This window comes from Hydra vulgaris, chromosome 03 (genome assembly GCF_038396675.1).
Source record: "Hydra vulgaris chromosome 03, alternate assembly HydraT2T_AEP".
Classification (NCBI taxonomy): Eukaryota; Metazoa; Cnidaria; class Hydrozoa; order Anthoathecata; family Hydridae; genus Hydra; species Hydra vulgaris.
Genome location: NC_088922.1, coordinates 22,731,516 through 22,753,281, shown reverse-complemented (window position 1 = coordinate 22,753,281; position 21,766 = coordinate 22,731,516). Strand labels below are relative to the sequence as shown.

At 27.3% G+C, this 21,766-nt stretch overlaps 1 protein-coding gene and 1 pseudogene across 5 annotated transcripts in view; both read left to right on the top strand.

Annotated features, from left to right (window-relative positions):
- Positions 1-274: 274 nt before the first annotated feature.
- Positions 275-21,766, top strand: part of LOC100214282 (sex comb on midleg-like protein 2) — a 52,119-nt gene continuing 30,627 nt past the window's right edge. The window contains exons 1-6 of one of the 5 annotated variants that reach the window (XM_065792666.1): positions 399-488; positions 6,498-6,565; positions 7,603-7,747; positions 13,364-13,407; positions 16,275-16,349; positions 21,131-21,232. In XM_065792666.1, coding sequence (XP_065648738.1) covers positions 6,563-6,565; positions 7,603-7,747; positions 13,364-13,407; positions 16,275-16,349; positions 21,131-21,232 — 369 coding nt within the window. In that variant the 5' untranslated portion in view covers positions 399-488; positions 6,498-6,562. Of the gene's footprint in view, positions 489-6,497; positions 6,566-7,602; positions 7,748-8,711; positions 8,857-13,363; positions 13,408-16,274; positions 16,350-21,130; positions 21,233-21,766 lie in introns of those variants that run through there. The other 4 variants (XM_065792668.1, XM_065792669.1, XM_065792667.1 and 1 more) reach the window with 4 other exon arrangements.
- On the top strand, positions 17,797-17,953 carry LOC136078903 (U2 spliceosomal RNA; annotated as a pseudogene).

Here is a 21,766-nt window from a genome sequence, read left to right as displayed (position 1 = left end):
GAACTAATTAAATTTTTTTTTTCTTATTCTACTTCTACTATTGGCTTAATTTAATTTCATAAAAATTGTTGTAAATTCTTATTTTTATCTCAAAAATAATCAAGTTAAATGGTTAGATAATTGTTACTACTTTTTATTTTCTATTTGAGCCTCTGTGAGGTTTGCAAACCGTCGTTTTATATATTTATCAAAAAACTTTTAAAAGGTTTTTTGATAAATATATAATGTTATTATTACTTCAAAGTTTTTGTATAATAAAACCAAAAATCGCTGTAAAATACATTTGAAAATGATCATTAGTAAGGTGTAATCTAATATTTTCAAATGTATTTTACGAAAAAAAACTTTAAATAATAAATTTGTCATCTCAGAAGTTACGTATTTAAGACGAAATTTGCGTAAGCACGTGATTAATGATTTATAAATGGATTGTTTTTAAATTTTCTTAACCAAAAAAAAAAATTTAATAGATCTATTTGCTTAAAAAAGTAAGTAAAGTTAATACATATTTTAACTACTGAATTAACTTTTTTGTGCATAAATGTTAAATATTTTAATGAGTTGTCTGCAAAAATAGTTACATAATGGTAAAGGTATAAATGATGAAACAATTTTTCACAAACCACATAAGTGCAATCTTTTATAATAATTCCAAAAGGATTTATTGCAATTCTAAATTATAATTGAGATGAGAAGTTATTTACTATAACATTATAGAAGATTTATCACCTCAATTTTTAAATGTTTGTTTTACTGCAATAAATCTACATTTGTGGTATGTTTTCATTCTTTGTTTCTTTTTTTTTTCAATGTTAATGTATACATTACCAATATTCATAAGCATAAACATTTTGAGATAGTATTTACTATATCATATAGTAACCACTATGAAGTTAATAATGATTAACAGACAACTTAAAAGAATGCAAATTTTATGAATCAGGAAAACAAGATAAAGGGAGCAAATTCCTAAGTCTTTGGAATTTGCTCCCTTCATCTTGTTTTCCTGATTCATAAAATTTTTGGCAAAGAACTGATTTACGAAGAAAAAACTAAATAAAAAAGAATTTTTTGGAACACTTAGGAACAGTCACAGTAAAAGAATGAGACTTAATTGAATGACGAGTAACACAAGAATGGATTTTAGTAGATGGCAAAAGAAACGTTAGCTCTTTAGAGCAGCACCAATTATAGTATTTATAGAAAAGAGAAAGAAGCAACATTATGATACAATAACAATGATTGAAGGTTGGCTGCAAGAGCAAGTCTAACATTGCTTACAATGCATTTTTGCAACTTGTCTATATGAGAAAGGGCACCATTTGAAGATCTGCTCCAGATATGACAACAATATTTCATATAAGGACGGATTAGAGATTTATAGAGATAAAGAATAGAATCTGAAGTAAGAAAGTGGCAAACATGATAAAGAGATGCAACCTTAGTAGATGCTAATTTTGCAACAGATTTGATATATGGTTTCTAAAAAGGATCAAAAGTAAGAGCGAAAACTTGAATAAGTGATTAGCTTTTCAACAGATTGCAATCTGTTTTGTTTTTTTTAACAAAAATTAAAGTAACCAGAACATGTTTGTGCTTCAACAACCTAATTTGCAGTAATAGGTAATTTGTCAGTCAGGGGTAATTTTAGACCCTTTTTGACAGTGTTGAACTTATTTGCGCAAGTTTTTTTTCTGTTTTAAATTCTTAATTCAGTAGTTGAGGACCTTTTTATTTAATTGGCAAATTTTTCTATTTTTAACGTTTTTTAGCTTAAAAATACCTTTATTTTTCAATTTTTCCATCAATGTATCCTTACAACATGCATTGGCATGTAAGGGGGGGGGGGAGGGATACTGCAGTCCAAATTATTTTCCTACAATTGTCCCTGGTAGTAGTAGTAGTAGTAGTAGTAGTAGTAGTAGTAGTAGTAGTAGTAGTAGTAGTAGTAGTAGTAGTAGTAGTAGTAGTAGTAGTAGTAGTAGTAGTAGTTTATGAATATATAAAAAAAATATATCTACTATAGCATATTTATGTAACAAATTATTACCATATTTTTATTACATTAATTAAATATGAATTTTCTGAAAAAGAAAAAAAACAAAGAATAAGGAAAGAAAAGGTTGCTGCCCCATGCCAAACCCTCAGTCGATGTAGCAGACTTAAACCAGCAGTATTATATATATATACATATATATATATATATATATATATATATATATATATATATAATATATATATATATATGTATAAATATAAATATATATATATATATATATATATATATATATATATATATATATATATATATATATATATATATATATATACAATTATTATTATCCTTGTTGAGTTTAATTATAAGTATACTAAAACTAACCTGTTTGTATATTTTAGTTTACATATTATTATATGAAGAATAAAGCCTTCTATGTTGGCTTAGAGTTAATTATAGACTATTAAATTTACTACATTACAATTTATTCTTCATATTTTAATGGATAAATATCTAAGACCGGAGCGATTTGACAGCAATCCTAGTTTTGCATCAGCTTCTAAAGAATGGTCACACTGGTTTAGAACTTTTACAAACTTCATGAAAACTATACAATCAGAAGATAATTTAGATGTCTTCATTAACTATTTATCTTCTTCTGTGTTCGACTAAATTGCTGACATTGAATCATTTGATGGCGTTATAGAAATCCTGGAAAACTTATTTGTAAAACCTAAAAATGAATTATTTTCCAGACATCAGTTAGCTTCATGTAAACAATCATCCAGAGAATCTATTGATAAGTTTTTGCAGGCCTTATGTACACTCAGTAAAGATTGGAACTTTAAACAGTTTTCTGCTTCAGAACATTGTGAAGAATACATTTGTGATTCATTTATAAGTGGTCTAAGCTCTCATCATATTCGCCAACAACTACTAGAAAACTCTACTCTTAAACTTACTGAGGCCTATAATCAAGCTCGTTCATTAGAAGACGCTTAAAGAAATAATGATATGTATTCACATACAGAGTATAGTAATGTTGCTACAATTAATAAACATTCTGAATGTATTACTGAGCCTGCTTCAGTTTCTACTAAGCCTAGTGGACTTTGTTATTTCTGTGAAAGAAAACGTCACCCTCGACAATGTCCTGTCAGAGGCGCAGAATGTAACAATTGTGGTAAGAAAGGAAATTTAAAGAAACTATGCAAATCATCAAAGAACTTTGTCACGTCTGCTGCTGCTGCTAACTTCCATGCACCAAGTTTAACCTTGATTACTTGCTCTTCTATCAACTCACTCAACTATATTGTTTATATCTATATTGCTAGGGTTAAGTTAAGAGCTCTTCTTGACACTGAAAGCTCTGAAACATTTATAATCAAATCATTATTCGACTCTTTAAAACTTAATATACTCCCTTCTAAAAAAAGAGTCTCTATGGCTGATCCTTACTTATCGTTATATGTTATATGTTATAGGTAAAGTTTCAACTAACTTGACTCTATTTAGTATGAAGTACTCAAATATTAACTTTTTGGTTATACCCAACTCTTGCGAACAAATCATACTTGGTAGAGATTTCCTACAGTTGCACAAGAGTATTTATATCAATTATGGTGGTAAAAAAGATTCTTTAAAAATTTGTTCTCTAAATAGTATTACAATGAAAGCTAGCACTCTTTTCCTTTTTCTATCTCCAGAATGAACTTTTTCCTTTATTATCTCCAGAATGTAGACCGATTACTTCACTTTCTAGGCGGTATAACTCAGAGGACAAAGCATTCATTGAGCAAGAAACCAAAAAACTTTTGGAATTAAATATAATTGAACCCAGTAACTCTCCTTAGCGATCACAAATAGTTGTTACCAGGAACGAGAGACATAAGAAACGCATGGTCATTGATTACTCACAAACAGTAAATCACTTTACATTACTTAATGCTTATCCTTTACCTAACATCAATGAATTAGTTAACTCTGTTGCAAAATATATATTATTTAGCACATTTGATTTAAAAGTGCTCATCACCAACTACCTCTCCTAGAAAGTGACAAGTATTATACTGCTTTTGAGTCCAATGGACATCTTTTCCAATTTAAAAGTTTTCATTTTGGCCAATGGACATCTTTTCCAATTTAAAAGTATTCATTTTGGAAAAATTAAGAATGACAAGATTCTGAGATGGAGGATAGAACTTTCTTCGTATAGCTATGATATAGTTTATCACCCTGGGCGTAACAATTTTGTTGCTGATGCCCTCTCTAGATCTTGTTGCTCTATGACTATAAACGGACCCTCTCTTAAGGAACTACACGAATCTCTTTGCCACCCTGGAATCATCAGAATGTATTATTTTATAAAATCGAAAAATCTGCCTTTTTTTAATTGATAATGTAAAAAAAAACATTTTTTTGTGTCAAATTTGTTTTGGATTAAAACCTAAATACTATGTAAGCAATTTTAACCACACTTTAATAAAATCTACTCAACCATTTGAGCAACTAAGCATGGATTTTAAAGGACATATTCCGTCTTCATCTAGCTACAAATATTTTTTAACAGTTGTTGATGAGTTTTTAAGATTTCCCTTCATATTTCCTTGTCATGATATCTCTACTTCAACCGTAATTAAATGTTTAACTCAACTTCTCACTTTATTTGGTATGCCAGCTTATATACATTCAGATTGAGGCACTTGCTTCATGTCTACAGAGCTCCGCAATTTTCTTAACTCTTGAGGTGTCAACCTGGGAGAACTGCTCCTTATAATCCTCAGGGTAATGGTCAGTGTGAAAGATACAATGGCATAATTTGGAAAGGAATTTCCACACTTGGCCAGCTGAAGGACGTCCTTAAGGAGACCTAGTATAGGGTCCCAGAAGTGATGTGCAAAAATCTTGTTGAGTCTATGCCTAGAAGAGTTCTTAGTTGTATTAAAGCAAAAGGTGGATACACAAAATATTGATTGGTTCATAAATTACGCCTCCTAATGTAACGTGCGTCTAAATTTATGAATAATTTTTTTTGTCTTATTTTTTTAATACTATGTAGTTGTACCTAATTATTACTTAGCATTTATATTGTTTTTGTAAATTTTTTTTAAATTTTGTATTTTGTATGTATTTATCTAATAAATAGAAAAATCTAAACCGAAATCTTTTTTTGTTTATGTTTTATCGTTAAAAAACTAAAAATTTCTATTCTCAAATATGAGCGCGCCTAAATTAATGAAAAGCACTATATATATATATATATATATATATATATATATATATATATATATATATATATATATATATATATAAATTATTTCAACTTTATAAAGAAACGATTTAATTATTTTTTATTTTGTTTACATTACTGCAAAGAAGTGTTGAGAAACTTTTTTTTAACTTTTAAATGTGCGTATTTATTAAACAATCGCTAGATGTAAGTTGTTACTTTATTTAAATGGGTTTTGCATAATATTATATTATAAAAACATTTATAAAGATAAATGATTCAAAGTTATTTATTCCAAATGGATTTTAAATAATCTTATTAATATAGTTTATTATTTATTTTAGTTAAATTTTAATTTTTTTGATTAGTTAAGTTGTTTTTATTTTATTTTTTGTTTTTTTTTTACGAAGATATATTTGCTTTTTTTAGGATAAGTTTTTGTTTTAAGTTTCTTTATAGTTAAGATAATTTTTTCAGCGCATTTTTAAAAAGTATACAAATTTTCAAAACATCTTAATAGCCACGGTCAAGTTTTCTAAATCAAATAGTTTTTTTGTGGTCATATTATGGTGTGAAATCTAAATCTAAAATTATGGTGTGATTCTAAATCAAATAGTTTTTTTGTGGTCATATTATGGTGTGAAATCGCACGCCTTTCTGGCCAAGCCTATATATATATATATATATATATATATATATATATATATATATATATATATATATATATATATATATATATATATATATATATACATATCTATTTATATACATATATATATTTATATATATATGTATATATATATATATGTATATATATGTGTATATATATATATATATTTATATGTATGTATATATATACATATATATATACATGTATATATATATATATTTATATATATATATATAAATATATATATTTATGTATATATATATATATATAAATATATATATATATTTATATATATATTTATATATATATATATATATATTTATTTATGTATATATATATATATATATATATATATATATATATATATATATATATATATATATATATATATATATATATATATATAGAGAGAGAGAGAGAGAGAGAGAGAGAGAGATAAATAAATAAATAAATATATATATATATATATATATATATATATATATATATATATATATATATATATATATATATATGTATATATGCATTTTTTGTTTACACAATTTTTATATTATTTAAATTTGCTTGTTTGTATACTTTTGACAAGATTACACATTTTTAAGTTAGGTAAAATAAAATATATTATGCAATATTTATTTTGATTTATGAAGGATCAAAAACATTAAAAATGGTGAGTAGTTAAAATAATGAGTTAAATTTTTTTCTATTTTTTATTCTATTCTCTATTATTCTTTATCTTTTATATTATTTTTTATCAGTTACAAAATCTCCACATAAAAGTGATGTGATTTATTTTTTTGATTTTTTTCATTTTCATATTGTATAATACAACACCTTAAGTGGATTTAACGCCTCAAAGTTTCACTCTTTTACTGTAACTGTTTTTTTGTGTTCAAGAACCTTCTATTTATCTAGTTTTTTGCCTTGAATATTGACACTATGAAGTTTTCTTCTGTTTTTATACTTTTCTTTTTTTACAATTTTTTCCTTTTTTAGCTGTTTCTTGCCTCCTAACTCTCTCTCTCTTTCGCGTTCTTTTAACTCCCAATTTAAATATTGGTTGCTTGCAGACTTGTTAAGATTAAATTTGCTTAAAAGTAAATCTTGGAATGTTACTTCTGTGTTAAAAACCAAGCACAGTGACTTCAAAAAGCTAAGTAATGTTTGTAGTTTGTGATAAATATGAATTAGTTTGTTTGAAGTTAATTAGAAGTCATTTTTGATTTATTCCATTGAATTGCTGCTATTGCAACCATTCTTATTTTGTGTATTATTCCCACCATATGCTAATCTTGATTTTTGCTATAAATTTGCAACACGTTTTTACAAAATTAACAAAGAAACTTTATCAGGAGTTTGCTAAAAAGAAGCAAATATGCAAATACTTTTAATAAAATTTGCACAACTATATAAGTAAACTATATAAGTAAAGTTTATATCCTGGTTGTCTAGGAATTTTCACTTTATCCATACCAAATTTACTACTATTAATAGTTATATGGTTTTTGTGGTGATCAATCAATTTTCATCACTAATTAACTTTGCTAGTAATTAACAAAAGTCACATGCTGCATTTGTTTTTCAGATTTTTTTTGATAGTTTCAGAATGCTTTCAAATTAAATTTAAACTAAATTAGAAACCTAAATTTAGGCAAACTTAGAAAACTAAGAAGCTGAATAAATGATTTTGATTTTTATCCAATTTAGGACTCTTTTGGTACACTAGTAAATGTTGCTCAAAATGATTGTTCTATGGAAATGATTAACGCAAACACAATTAATTTAATAAAAAGTGAACTTTCTTCTCCTCCTTTAAAAAGAAAAAAGTCTTTTATTGATGATTCAAACCAAGGTATTTATTTTTATGAATTAGTTATGTAGCAACAATTTTTTTTTTATTTGTTTTAAAATGTTATTTCTTTTATATTCTATTTATTAACTATACTTGCTTATAAATTGTTTTGGTTAAAAATTTATAACTCAATCGATTGAGTATATAAATTTTTGCAACTTATTTATGCAAATCATTGTAAATGTTTTTGCATAAATAAGTTTTTTTTTTTTTTTCTGTTTTGCAAGTCTTTTGTTTTGTTATGGTAAAACATAATATTTTTATTTAATGAAAAAAAAAAAGGTTTGACTTTGAATGCAATTATTTGAGAACTCATCTATTTAAATCACTTTAAGCTTTGATAAAGAAACACTGTTAAGATGATAAAAGATAAAGCTATATCTATAGTTTAAAAGATATACTGTTTGCACAAATGGTAAAATAAATAAATAAATAAAAGAAAATGAAAAAAGTGGAAGATATATAGAAGTAAAAAATAAAAACAATTAAAATAATTTTTTTTTAGCTTTTTTAAAAATATCTTTTGATTATAAATAAACTATAATTAATATTAACTACTTTCATTATCTATAATTAGAGTTTAAATTAATTTTGTCATGGTAAATTGAAATAAAAATAATTTTTTAATTATTCTAATATTGTTTCCAGTTTAGCTACTTTGTGATATCTATTTGTTGTTGTTGTTGCTGTTGACATTTTTATTATTTTTCTTCTAAATGCTTTTATATTCATAAAACTATTTTTAAGTTTAAAATACTGGAAATTCTTTTGATTTATAATAGTTATAATGTATATTATATTTTTAATTATAATTATAAAAAGTTGGTCTTCTAAACCTGTTCCAGCTTCAGATTTTATTTTAGAATCAAATGAAGCAGAACAACAATAAAAATCAATAAAATGTTGATGAAATCATCCATGCAATGAAATATACTGGTTTATTAATAGTTTATTCTAAATGTTCAATGAACTCTTCAATTGATTCTGAAAATTTATTTAGTAAATTGTTTTACAGCAAAATATGGACAAATCTTCTTATAGGAAACCTATGAAATATCATTGGTAACTATGGCAACTATGGTAGCAATAAAAGCATCATTGAAACACATGTATTGCAGTTTTATTTATCTTTGATAGTTAAAAAAATGTATAACATGTCCGTTGTTTTAAAAAGAGCAAAAAACCTGGTTAAAAAATCATGTATGCATAGACAGACAAATATGGTTCACAGTTTAGTTTTGCAAGCTTAATCCTTATTTTTCACGATGGTTTCCAAACAGATCAAAAAAAGTTAGTCTTTTGAGATTTCAAACTGGAAACATGGTTTCCATTTTATGGTTATCATACTTAGTGATATAGTGAACTCAATCATTCTTAAAAGTATCCTAATGTCTAACACTAATATCTAACTGTGCATTAATATTTTTAAATGAAAACTTGGGTTTCTTCTGAGTTTCAATAAATTTATTTTGTTATTGCATGTTTAACTTTCATGTTTATAAGTACTGCAGGTTTGTATTTAAGTCAATTTTTGTGTCTCTAGAGAAATATCATGAATGGTAGACTTGAAGCACTTTTTCATTATATTTAATTAACAGAGTTTTCATTCTTAATCCAATTAAAATATGTGTATCAAAAATTTTCAATTTTATTATCAAACTTAGTTGAATGTTTGTCACCATAGTCATGCAAGTCACCAAGGTCAGCTGAGTTTGCAAAAAAACAATATCAGTATTTGTTTCTAATTGAAAAAAATTTCAAGATTTTGTAGTGATAGATATCTTGATTTTTTCTCAGACTTTATTGAGATAGTTAAAGCTTATCATGACATTTAGTGTGTTTTTAGTTTAGTTTTTGAGCTTTTAGATGGACAGTTATCTGTTTAGCATGTCTTCAGTGTGAATAGGCAACTTCTTGTGGAAAATCTAAAACAAAACTTTTGTCAGTGTTTGAAAAAACACCTGATAGGTTTAAAACAAATAGAAAAATGCTTTAATGCTTTATTTGTTATGAAAAAAAGGAATAAAGAATATTTATAACTGCAAAAAGGAAAAAAAAAACAGTACTAAGTTGAAATGCAAAACTGTTGATATTGAGAATAAAATAGTCTAAATTCAAAAAATTGAACTTCATTTGCTGAAGAGTTTTATGAAAATTTCTTGCTCTTTAGAGCAGTGCCCATTATAGTATTTGTAGAAAAGAGAGCAACATTACAACAATGTGATAATGGTTGAAGGTAGGCTGCAAGAGCAGGTCCAACTAAGTTTACAATGTGTTTTTGCACCTTGTCTAAAAGAGAAAGGGCATCACCAGAAGATCCGCCCCAGATATGGCAGCAGTATTCCATACAAGGTCGGATTTGAGATTTATAGAGTTAGAGAATAGAATCTGGAGTAAGAAAGTGTCGAGCTCGATAAAGAGATGCAACCTTAGCAGATGCTAATTTTGCAACTGATTTGATATATGGTTTCCAAGAAAAATCGGAAGTAAGAGTTAATCCTAAAAGATGAAGAGTGGATGACTTATCGAATGCATTACCATTCATAAATATAGGAAGATCTAAATTATTGCGATAACAATTGGCTGAAAAAAATCGAGTTTTATTTGAATTGAAGTTCACCAGACATTGTGAGCCCCATGCTGTAGCAGAAGTGAGATCCTTTTCAAGCTCAAATGCCCCCTCTAAGCAATCAGAGAGTGTTGACTTCTTATCATGACAAGAATAAATGGTAGTATCATCAGCAAACAATGCCACCTTAGATTTGAGAATATCTGGAAGATCGTTAACATAAATTAAAAAGAGTATAGGGCTAAGGGTAGAACCTTGAGTAACCCCTGAAGTTACAGAATAAGAAGAAGAGTGCTGCCCATCGAGGACAACTTTTATACTACGATTGGAAAAGAAGGATTCAATAATCTTAAAGATGTTACCAGATACACCATAAGAAGAAAGCTTATGGAGAAGACCACTATACGGAACTTTATTAAATGCTTTAGAAATGTCAAGAGCGATGGCCTTAACCTCCCCACCTTTATCTAATGCACGATAAAACCTATCGGTTTTTACTGTTAGCAAATCAGCTGTAGAATGAGAAGATCAAAATCCATATTGATGATCAGATAGTAAATTATTAGATTCAAGATGAGAGATTAAGTGTTTGTTAATTAAAGATTCAAAAACCTTACTTATGATAGGAAGAAGACTAATGGGACGGTAGTTAAATGAATCAGCTCTCCAGAATTTTTTAAAATAAGAATAACATATGCCGCTTTCCAGCAGGCTGGAAAACAAGACTCTGATAAGCACTTGTTAAATAGTTTTGAGAGTATAGACGACAGCTCCAGAGAACACTTCTGCAAGACAATAACAGGTATGTTGTCCGGGCCACAAGCTGTAGAAGAGTCTAGGCAGGAAATCACTTTAGATACAGAAGCTGGAGTGATATGAATGTCAAGCAATGGATCAACCTGTTTGACGGCTATATCAAGTAGAACACAACTAGTGGAATCAAGAGATGATGTTGATGAAAAGTTCTTAGCAAACAATTCAGCTTTGTCTTTAGGTGAGGTGACAAAGTCTAAACTATACAAGAGAGATGGAATTACAGATTTGCCCTTATTATTGATACTATTAAAGATTCTCCAGAAATCACAAGAGCCTAATTTTTGTGATGAAATACGAGATTTCGTGAACTAAGAATAGTGGGCTTTGGTTTTAGACAAAACCTTTATATAATAATTTTTAGCAATTCTCCAGAAAACAGATGTCTGTTTTCTGGAGAATTGTTTTGCTGATAGATATGGAACTAACAGTTTCGATTGGCAATCGCAGCAGCACAGTGTGAGGAAAACCATGGAAAAGAGTGAGGTTTGACCTGGAATCGTTGAGAGGGAATAAAAGGTTCTGTGTCGGCCTAAATCCGCAAAGTTAAGAAGCACATTTGTCAGGAAGACGAAAGACTTTTACCCAAGGGCCATCGCAAAGAAAATCACAGAAAGAATCCCAGTCAGCTTTAACGTAGTTGTAAGAGGTACGATGATAGGGGGATTCAGATGATGAAGAAGAATGAGATAATAGTTTTAAAGAGATCAAACTGTGATCAGAAGCACCTAAGGGTGAATGTAGAGAAACTGAGCACTGACTAGGATCAGAAACGAGTTGAGTAGAGAAGGTAAATGATTTGGATTATCTGGAAAGCGAGTGGGAAAGTTGACTATTTGAGTTAGGGATTGAGAAAGGCAAAAGTTGTGAGCTTTAATGTCTGCAGAGTCACTGGTACTAGAGCCAAGCCATTCAGTGTGATGAGCATTAATGTCACCAACAACAACAATATTGGCTGATGGATAAAGAGAGAGGGTTTGGTCAATTTGATCAGAAATAACATCAAAAAGATTGCAGTATTGAAATGAAAGAGAGCGATATAGAACAAAGAGAAAGGCAATAGAATGAAGTGATGCTAAATGAAAGCACATAAAAGATTAGTCTGTGGATTCAAACCTAATTTCCTGACAAATGGGTGAAGAGTCTTTATGAATTAAAGGAAGATAACCATCAACACTAAGATCACAAGATGAGACAGTTGAACTCAAATTGACAATGGTTTTTTGGTTTTATAGTTTTTGGTACTTTATTCATTTTTAAATTTGTTAAAGAACTTGACTCAAAGCATAGATAGTACTCAGTACACTGTTTAATAGCCCAAGCAATTGCCTTATTACTATTAATAAACCCTAAGCCATAACAAAGGGCTTTAAATGTGGCCTTGGCAATGCACACCAAAAGTAAAAACAGGGACACCATCCATGCGCAACATGGTACTGTTAGTACTTTGATATTTTTCAGCTGTTGATGTAATCAGCCTCTCTGAGAGCTACCATAGATTAATGGTTAAAGCATTAAACATATTTTTTTGTTGTTTGAATATTATTGGTTACTATAAAAGAAAAGAAATCCAGAAAATGAAAATGAAATGAAAACCTTGAAAACTCTGGAATTTTAGATTTATAACAAATGTCCTGGATTTTCAGTTATTTCTTTTGGTGGTAGCCTTGCATCTATAAACCCAAAACAATTAGTTAATATTGAACAATGCGTTGAAGTCTATGATTTAATGGTTTTAATAAACTTGCAATTGGGACTCTGGTTTAAAAAATACTTTTAACTATGCAACTATGTTAACTATGTTATTTTTTTTTTATAATTATGTTCATTATTAAAGCAACTTCATTTGATGTTGTTTACTGTCGGCCAAAATAAAGCTTTGGTAAATTATCATTTTTTTATTTATATATGTTGTTTTTGCCATGTAATATAAGAAATCATTATTACGATGCTTCAAATTTTCTTTTTTCTATTGATGAACCTTTGTTCAATGTTTCCTATGTACGCATTTTGCTGCTCACCATAATACATATAGAGAAGCAATAAAAGATAATGTCATGAGAAACCACTTTATTATGCTCCTATGTTTGACCATCAAGGCTTCTTTATATATATGTAGATGAACATCAACACGGATGAAGATTATTATCTGTGTTAATGATAAATCGAATTGGTGAGCATATAAGTGTATACTTATAGTAATCTGATTTAATTAAGTCAAATTTTCTATTTAGATGCAACAGATGCAGAGCAGGTTTCTGAACACAACACATCTCGGGTATATATATATATATATATTTTTTTTTTTATCTAAATAGGATCAGTGGAACTTTATTTTGATAGAGATGCCAGGTCTGCTCAAATAATTATAAGACTTGGTTTTATTAGGATTTCCCCTCTATACTCACATTTTAGAATTGTTATAACTAATTTTTAATTTCTGTACTGTAAGTTACAGTACAGAAGTATTTAACTAAATCAACTTAATAACATCAGAAAAATAAAAACATTTTCAAAATCATTGGCTTTTAAATTGAAAAAAGCATTAATTTAAAAATAGTGAATCTTCTTGATGTCACATTTAACTTTTCAAAAATTCTTATAAGCCCTACACAGTGGGATAGAGTGTGCCAAAGTACCAAAAAATCAATGTCGGCATTGCACGGTGAAAGTTTGTCATAATGGTGAAGACATGTTCATTAGAGGAAATATCTAGTTAAAAAAACATTAAATATTAATTTAAGCGTAATTTTATGCGGTTATTCACACTATTAGGTATCAGATAAACTATCCTCCAATATCCTCCAAACATTTGACTATTTAAATCTCATGCTAAATTTATGTAAATAGCCATGCATCATAAATATTTTGCAACTTTTTGCAATAAAAAAAGTTATAACAAAAGATTGGTCTTTGGTTAATGGTCAGTTGATGAAAAATACTGAGCATGTAAAAAAGATGTATTGTACACAAAGAATACAAAATCTTTCATTACTGTTATAATATCTAAGTTCTGTAAATATAAATCTAAAAAAATTTATTTTATGACACGTACATGCATTGAAAAGTAATATTTTTAATGTTTACACTGATAAAAATTGTCTTGTCCATTAAAAATATTTGGTATTTTTCACCAAAATTTAATTTTTTTAAATATTATATAATTACATGTTTATTACTTTAATTATGCCTTTTATATAAAAATATAGCTATTCTAATAAAAAAAACTACGAAAATAATTTTGGCACAAAAAATTGGATTTTGTCCCACTGTGCCCTACAACAAATTTAATAAAAAGTTATTGTATTTTAATAAAAATTCAAAACATCCCCCTCAAATTCTGAATTAAATTTTAATTTTTAATGGCCTAAATTAGAATTTTTCTAATGAAAATATTTTTTAACTCTTTTCAATGTGAAGATGCTCTTAATAAGAGTGGCTTTAAAAATTTTGTATAATTTTATAAGCTGATGCAGTGAAGGATCCAGCATTTTTTGTAACCTCCTCAAATGAGTGGGGTTTAAACTTTATATGGTCATAATTTTTGAACACTGAGAGATAATACTATGAAACTTAAAATTTATTGATGAATATTAGTCTAGTTGAGAATAGTACAAAATTTTTTGTGTCAATTTGTTTCGCCTCACATTAAAACAAAAAAAATTGTAATAAATTATATTTGTATTATAATAATTAGTAAAAAAACAATTTTTGTGATAGTGACACTTTAGTATCAATCCAATGATATTTATTTGTTATTGTATTAGTCTTTCATAATAATTAATTATTATTGGTAGTTACATAACTTTATAAAGTTTTATAATGAAGAATAATTACTATTCAATCTTTTAAGAAATGTTAATAATAAAACATTAAAGGAATCCAACTCATCTTGTGTTTATAGTATACTAGCTAGAGTTACCCGACATTGCTCGGGCCAATATTTAAACTGGCTTACCTGATATCTGTACACAAAAATGGGCCCAAAAATGGGCATAAAAAATGGTCCCCCCTGACCCCGGGGGTCGGGGTACGAGGTCAAAACCCAGCTAAGAACCTTCTCCCCCTCGAGAACTACCCCCATGCCAAATTTCATTGAGATTGGTCCGGCGGTTTGGATTTCTATAGAGAACAAACAAACACACACACACACATTGCCCTTTATATATATTATAAGATAAGATAAACCTAATTTTTAACTTTCCAAAATTGTAGATTAAGAGTATTTTGCATTTTCATGTTTACATTGAATTATAACATAAACTGTTAATTTTTAAACATAACATGGTTTTAATCAACTGAATTTCTTAATTACCTACTATACCTACTGTATTTTTGATTTGTTGGTTTTTTAATCAACTTTAATAATTATTTCTATCCTGGTTATTTTCTAAAATTCTATCCTGGCATTTTGTATACTTTGAAAAACTAACATTGCTGTTTTAGCAGATGTATGCTTTCAATATTTTAGTCTTGTCCTGAAGTTTTTTAAACATACACATTTTTACAAACAAATCTGCAGATTTAACAAGTTTACTTTAGGCATGTTTAATTTCTGAGAGTTTTAATATATCAAGGTATCCTTTTCACAAAATGAAAAATGTTGTTAAACAAAGGATGTTGTTTTTCTTACATCACTTATTGATCCTTTTATGGATACTATACATTTTATATAGCATAATATGTAAAGCGAATGTTCTTTTTGCGTAGGAGAGAGTAGCGCTTATCGCAATTAAGCTTTTTTTAGGGTTCTTTTACATAAAAAAGAACTTGTTGGTCACCTCATTTTATATTTTTAATTATCTTAAAGACATAGGATAATACTGTAATAGCAAAGGCATACTTCTACTAAAACAGCAAGTATGTTTTTCTTGGTATACATTTAATATTTAGTTTAATTTAAAAAAAATTAGCTCAAATATAATATTTTTTACATAAAAAGTTATATTAAAAAAGTTTTTAGGGAATTATTTCAATTTATCACAAAGTAATTTAATTAAATATATCACATATTGAAAATAACTTTAGGATTTAAAATATTTTTAGTATATATCATAGTTTTAATTGTTTTTTTATTAATATTTAATTTATGAAATATTGCATCTTTTAACTTATTGATGTTTTTTTCTTACACTTTGAATTTAGACTAATAATGGTCATTTTGAGACGACAAATTTACCAAAGAAGCCTTTGACCCCATATATGAGCTACAGAAATATGGTTTGTAATTTTAAATATATACTATAAGTTATTTTCTTTCCATGTATATAAAGTAAGTATATATGTGCAAGGTAGGACAACTAAACTTAAAAAATTTGGATATATATTATTTTTCAATGAAGTATATTAATATAGTTTAAATATTGTTTTACATATGTTTTTAGGGGTACTAAAAGCATTTTATTTAGTATGTTTTTTTTACCTGTGCATTGTATCTAAAAGCACTGCAACAGTTGCAGTTGCAAAACATCTTAACTATACAACAGCAACAGTGCCATGTTGCATAGCCAAGTTGTTTGGCTCTCCATAGTATCTTTAGGCATAGCAACTGCTCATAATAAAATCTTTAGACATGCGAAGTTTTGTGCTCTAGTTTTAAAATAAAATCTTTAGTTTGAGACCAAGATGTCTAAGGTTTGATATCAGCTCTGGCCAGATAAGCAACAATGGTAATGAAAAAGGTGTGAACTTGGTTACAAGATTATTTAGCATTGACTTTGTTATTATAAATAATAATGATTTAACTTTTTAATATAAAAGTGAATATTTTATATTATTAGTTACATTAATATTATTATTTTGGTTTTTAGTTTGAAAGTGGCCCCAACTATATAATCATGTGATATACCGATGGCAAACCCTTAGTGGATGTAGTAAGAATCCCTTGTATGTTCTACCTAGATCATTTGCTGTATATACTGAAGCCCCCTCAGCTGCCTTTTTTCAGCATGACATCATATTGCTTGTTAAATAAACAGTATTATATATAATATATTTTTCTGAAATATATATATATATATATATATATATATATATATGTATGTATGTGTATATGTATATGTATATGTATATATATATATATATATACATATAAACATACATACATATATATATATATATATATGTATATATATATATGTATATATATATATATATATATATATATATATATATATATATATATATATATATATATACACACAAGGGTTATTCCAAAAAAATATACCATGATTGGCAAGTATTAGCATGCAATATTGTTTGTCTAATTATAAAATGCCAATATTGAGGCCATATTGGCATGCTTATATTGGCCAATATTGATATGCCAATATTGGTGTATTAGCTTATGAATACTGAAATTATCATATAGTTGTATGTGTAAGTAACAAAAATTGTTAAAAAAATAAATTGTTTTAATAATTTTAGTTAACTACGAACTTTTATTGGATTTTTAACTGCAGTAATTATTCAGAAAACTGCAAGAAATTGTTTTATAGAATTCTGAAATTCTTTTAAATCACCATAACAAATCAATAATAATAAAAAATATTGAAATAATAATAAAAAACTAAATAATAATAAAAAAGATGTATTATAATCTTTGTTGCGTTACATTTTCTTTTAGTTTTACTTGGTAATACTTATATCAAAATGTACTTATATCAAAATTGCTTCTCGGCCTAATGGCTAAGGTCAAGTGTAGTATCTGTTCTTATTTTAGTTTAGTTAGGCCAGCTAGCGATCCTAATTTGTATAAAGAAGGTCTACTGGCCTTCTGAGTGTTTGTGAGTATTACCTTGCCCGCTCCATGGGTTGCAAGTTCGTGTGTTTCTAAAATTCTTGGGACTTTTAGTTATTATTGAGTGGTTGAGATTTTATACGAATCGTAGATCTTAGTGAGTTTATTAGAGTGTGTGAGTTTTATAAAGAGGTTGGTTAGACCTCTTTAGAGGTCTACTGGCCTCTGAGTGACTGAGGGAATAATATATACAGTTAGTACTATTTTACCATGTTACTATTAGACCCAAGAAATACCATGGAAATAGATACTGAAATAGTAGCTGTTACAGCCCAAAACAAATGCTATATGCAAGCTGCAAACAAGACCTATGCACAAGCTGCAATTAATAACAATAACGCATACGACTATAGCGCCCTAAATAAAACTCTTTTAAGTAAGGTAAACGCTAAAAGTAGCGATGACGATTTCTTAGTTGCTATTGAAGAGGCCGGATATGATAAATACCTATTCGGGTACCAACAAATCCATAATGGCTCTTTTATTGAGGTAGTCATGAAAAATGACAAAATTAAAAATACAATCCTTGCAAAAGGAATAAATATTAATGGTGTAAACCACCAATTCTACCAATCTACACCGTCAAGAAACATTAGTAAAAAGGTAACTGTTTCCTTCCTCGGTTTACCAATTGAAAAAAGTAACTTTCCTGCTGGTAAATTTCTAGAGCAGCTCGGATACGGAAAGCATATTAGAACTAAACCTATATTTAAAAAAACACCAAACAACAAAACGCTCTATTACTCCGGTATCATAGTTGCGATTATGGACAAATTAGAAAAACCAATCCCAAGGTTTATAAACCTGAATGGGTATGAGGTTAGGGCAATCTACAACGGCCAAGAAGATGTGGGAAGGCCACAAAACAAAGTAAAAACGAATCAGAAAAAAGAAGACAAAGTTGTTTGCGAACCAACTAGTAGCATTCCTCTAGTTATACCATCTGTAGGAACACAAAATCAAAATATTATTAAAACGATCAAGGATAAGGGAGTAGAAAAGGAAACGAATGAACATGAGAAGAATTTAGAGAGACAAATAACAGAAGAAACTATAGAACTGAAAGCAGTGAACGAAAATAAAATTAGTAAAAACGATAATGATGATAGCGAAGTCGATGGAAAAAATGAAAATGATAGTGAACAAGACATTAGTAAAGTAAGTGATATAGCTAAGAGTAAAGGTGCTGATAGCCAAAATGAGAAAGAAGTTTTTAGCAAAGAAGATGATAATCTGGACAACGTGGAAATACCTAACGAATATAGACAAATGTCACATATAAACAAAGTCAATTATAACTGGAAGACCTTTAAAAACTTTGACTGACTTAACTGTAGCAAAGAAGAATTACTAAAATTTAAAGCCTTCAAGAAACTGGAATGGCAACAATATGAGACTGCAAAAATGAATAACTATAAAGCAATCAAAGATCTTGAAAAAAAAATAGGAAAAATTATACCACTTGTTTTCGAACAAATAGACTCTAGTGAAATATATTCATTTAACATGAAAGAATTTAAAACAAAACAACAAAAAAATCATTAAACAAAAATGTTATGATGTTATAATGTCGCATCCAAGAGCAACATTATCAACATTAGTTAACTTAACAATATTACAAAAATAAAACTTAAAATATAAAAGTAACAAAACATAATAAAAATATAAAACAATTAAAACAAAAATATAAAATATAAAAAAGATAATCAACCTACTAGGGCCTTGGACTAGTTGGTAGATAATAAAGAAAAAAAAAAAAAAAAAAATACTTATATCAAAATGTAATATTTATACAAAAGTTATAGGAAAAGGGTTTTATGGTACACTTAACACCACAGCTTTCAAAGGATAAATCATTTTTTATTTTCAAAATAAGCTTTGGAACACCCAAGTTGTCCAATATATCAGCAGATATAAGTGTAAACAGTTTTCATACTTGATACTTTTGAGAAGAAAAAAAATATAGTTTTAGACAATTTTTTATTACACAAATCTTCAAAGGATGAAATATTATCCGCTTTCACAAAAGCCTCCAACACTTAAAAACCCTATTCTTTAAATCTAATTACTTAATAAAAAAAAGCAAATATATAACTTAATATATAATACATAAATTAATATAAAATATAAAATAAAATATGAAATACATAAACTTAAAACTGATTGCATAATAAATTAAAAGACCACATTGTTTTTCTAGAATGTGCCGTATTACAAATTATTAATTTAAAATCTATAAAAAAAACTTACCTACTTACCTTTTTTATGACATACATTTACTCTGCCTGTCACTTCACTATGGTAGGCAAAGATCTGTATGCATATGTACATGCATACATACTTGCACATACATGTATACATACTACAGCCTGCCATTAAATATACATGTAATGATAGGCTGTTGCCCAACTCGTCTCTATACCAAAAAAATAACAAAAATATAAATTTTTTATAAACAAGAAGTTAAATATATCTATGTTAATTAAATAGAGTTGCTTTTTATAAACATTAAAAAAAAAGTAAAAAATAAATTATTAATAAAAATAATAAATTATTAATAAAAATAATAAATTAATAATAAAAATAATAAATTTACATTTTTTAAATAAAAATTCCAACTGCTACATAATTGTGCAATAATAAACTTTTTAATCATTTAAAATCTTTTACTATAATCTGTTTACTATTAGCAGTCATAAAAATTAGTTCATTATAGTTTGTTACATAATTTAAAAACAATGTTAAAAGTATTGAATTTATTCATTTAAGTTTTAATTACAAAAGTCTTTTCTTATCAATAATTTTAATCATCTATTACTGGGAGTTGATGGCATTATAACTGATGACATTGTAATTGAAAAGCCACCATCATCATAAAATAGTCTTCGTCAATGATGATATTTTAATGGAATAGCCATCTACAAGAGACAGTACCTATATAAACAGAGGGTCTTTTAACTGTCATCAAGTTATTTTTTAAACTAAATTTAAAGAATTAAATTGAAATTCAAGTAATAAAAACTTCTTATAGAAAATTTTTTTTTTCATTGTTTTAAATTTAAAAGCACTTTGTTCTTTTTCATATTTTGTCATAAAAGTGAAATTTTTCTTGGTCACCTCTAAAACCACACTCATCACAGTTTAAACTAAAAATGTGAAATTTTAGATGTTAAAAGTTTTTAATGAGCTTCAATTTCTTTAGGTTTTCCAAGACATAAAACACAAACATCCAGGTTGTTCACCATATGATTTGGCTTGCGTTATAAGTGCAAAATGGAGTTTGTTAAGCGACGTAGAAAGAAAGGTAATTAATTTTTTTAAATTGTTATTTAAAAAAGGTTTTTATCACATGTTAGTTTTAAAAAATTTCAAAAACTATTTTGTTATTTTTTGGTATTTAACACCCATGCATAGCAGTATAAGAGTCTGCTGACAATTTTTATAAAGTTTTAGGGATTTTTGTGCAGGATCAATGAATAGAATGCTCTATTTTTAAAAATATTTATTTATGTATTTACATAATTGTAAGATTTATCAGGGGGCTAGAAATAAATTTATAATTCTTTATATATTTTAACTTATAGTTGCATTTACTATTTATTAAATTCTGGCATATATTTATGACAGTATTTAATAAATAGGGTCAGATACAGTAAAAGAATGCAACTTGTTGAATAAGAAGCCAAGCAAGAATGAGTTTTGGTTTATTGTAATAGAGATGATAGCTCATTTGAGCATTGACCATGATTAGAGAAACAGCATAAAAGAGGAAGGCTAAAGCCTGCTGCTGCTGCTAATGATGATGACGATGATAATGGCAATGATAATGAATACAATA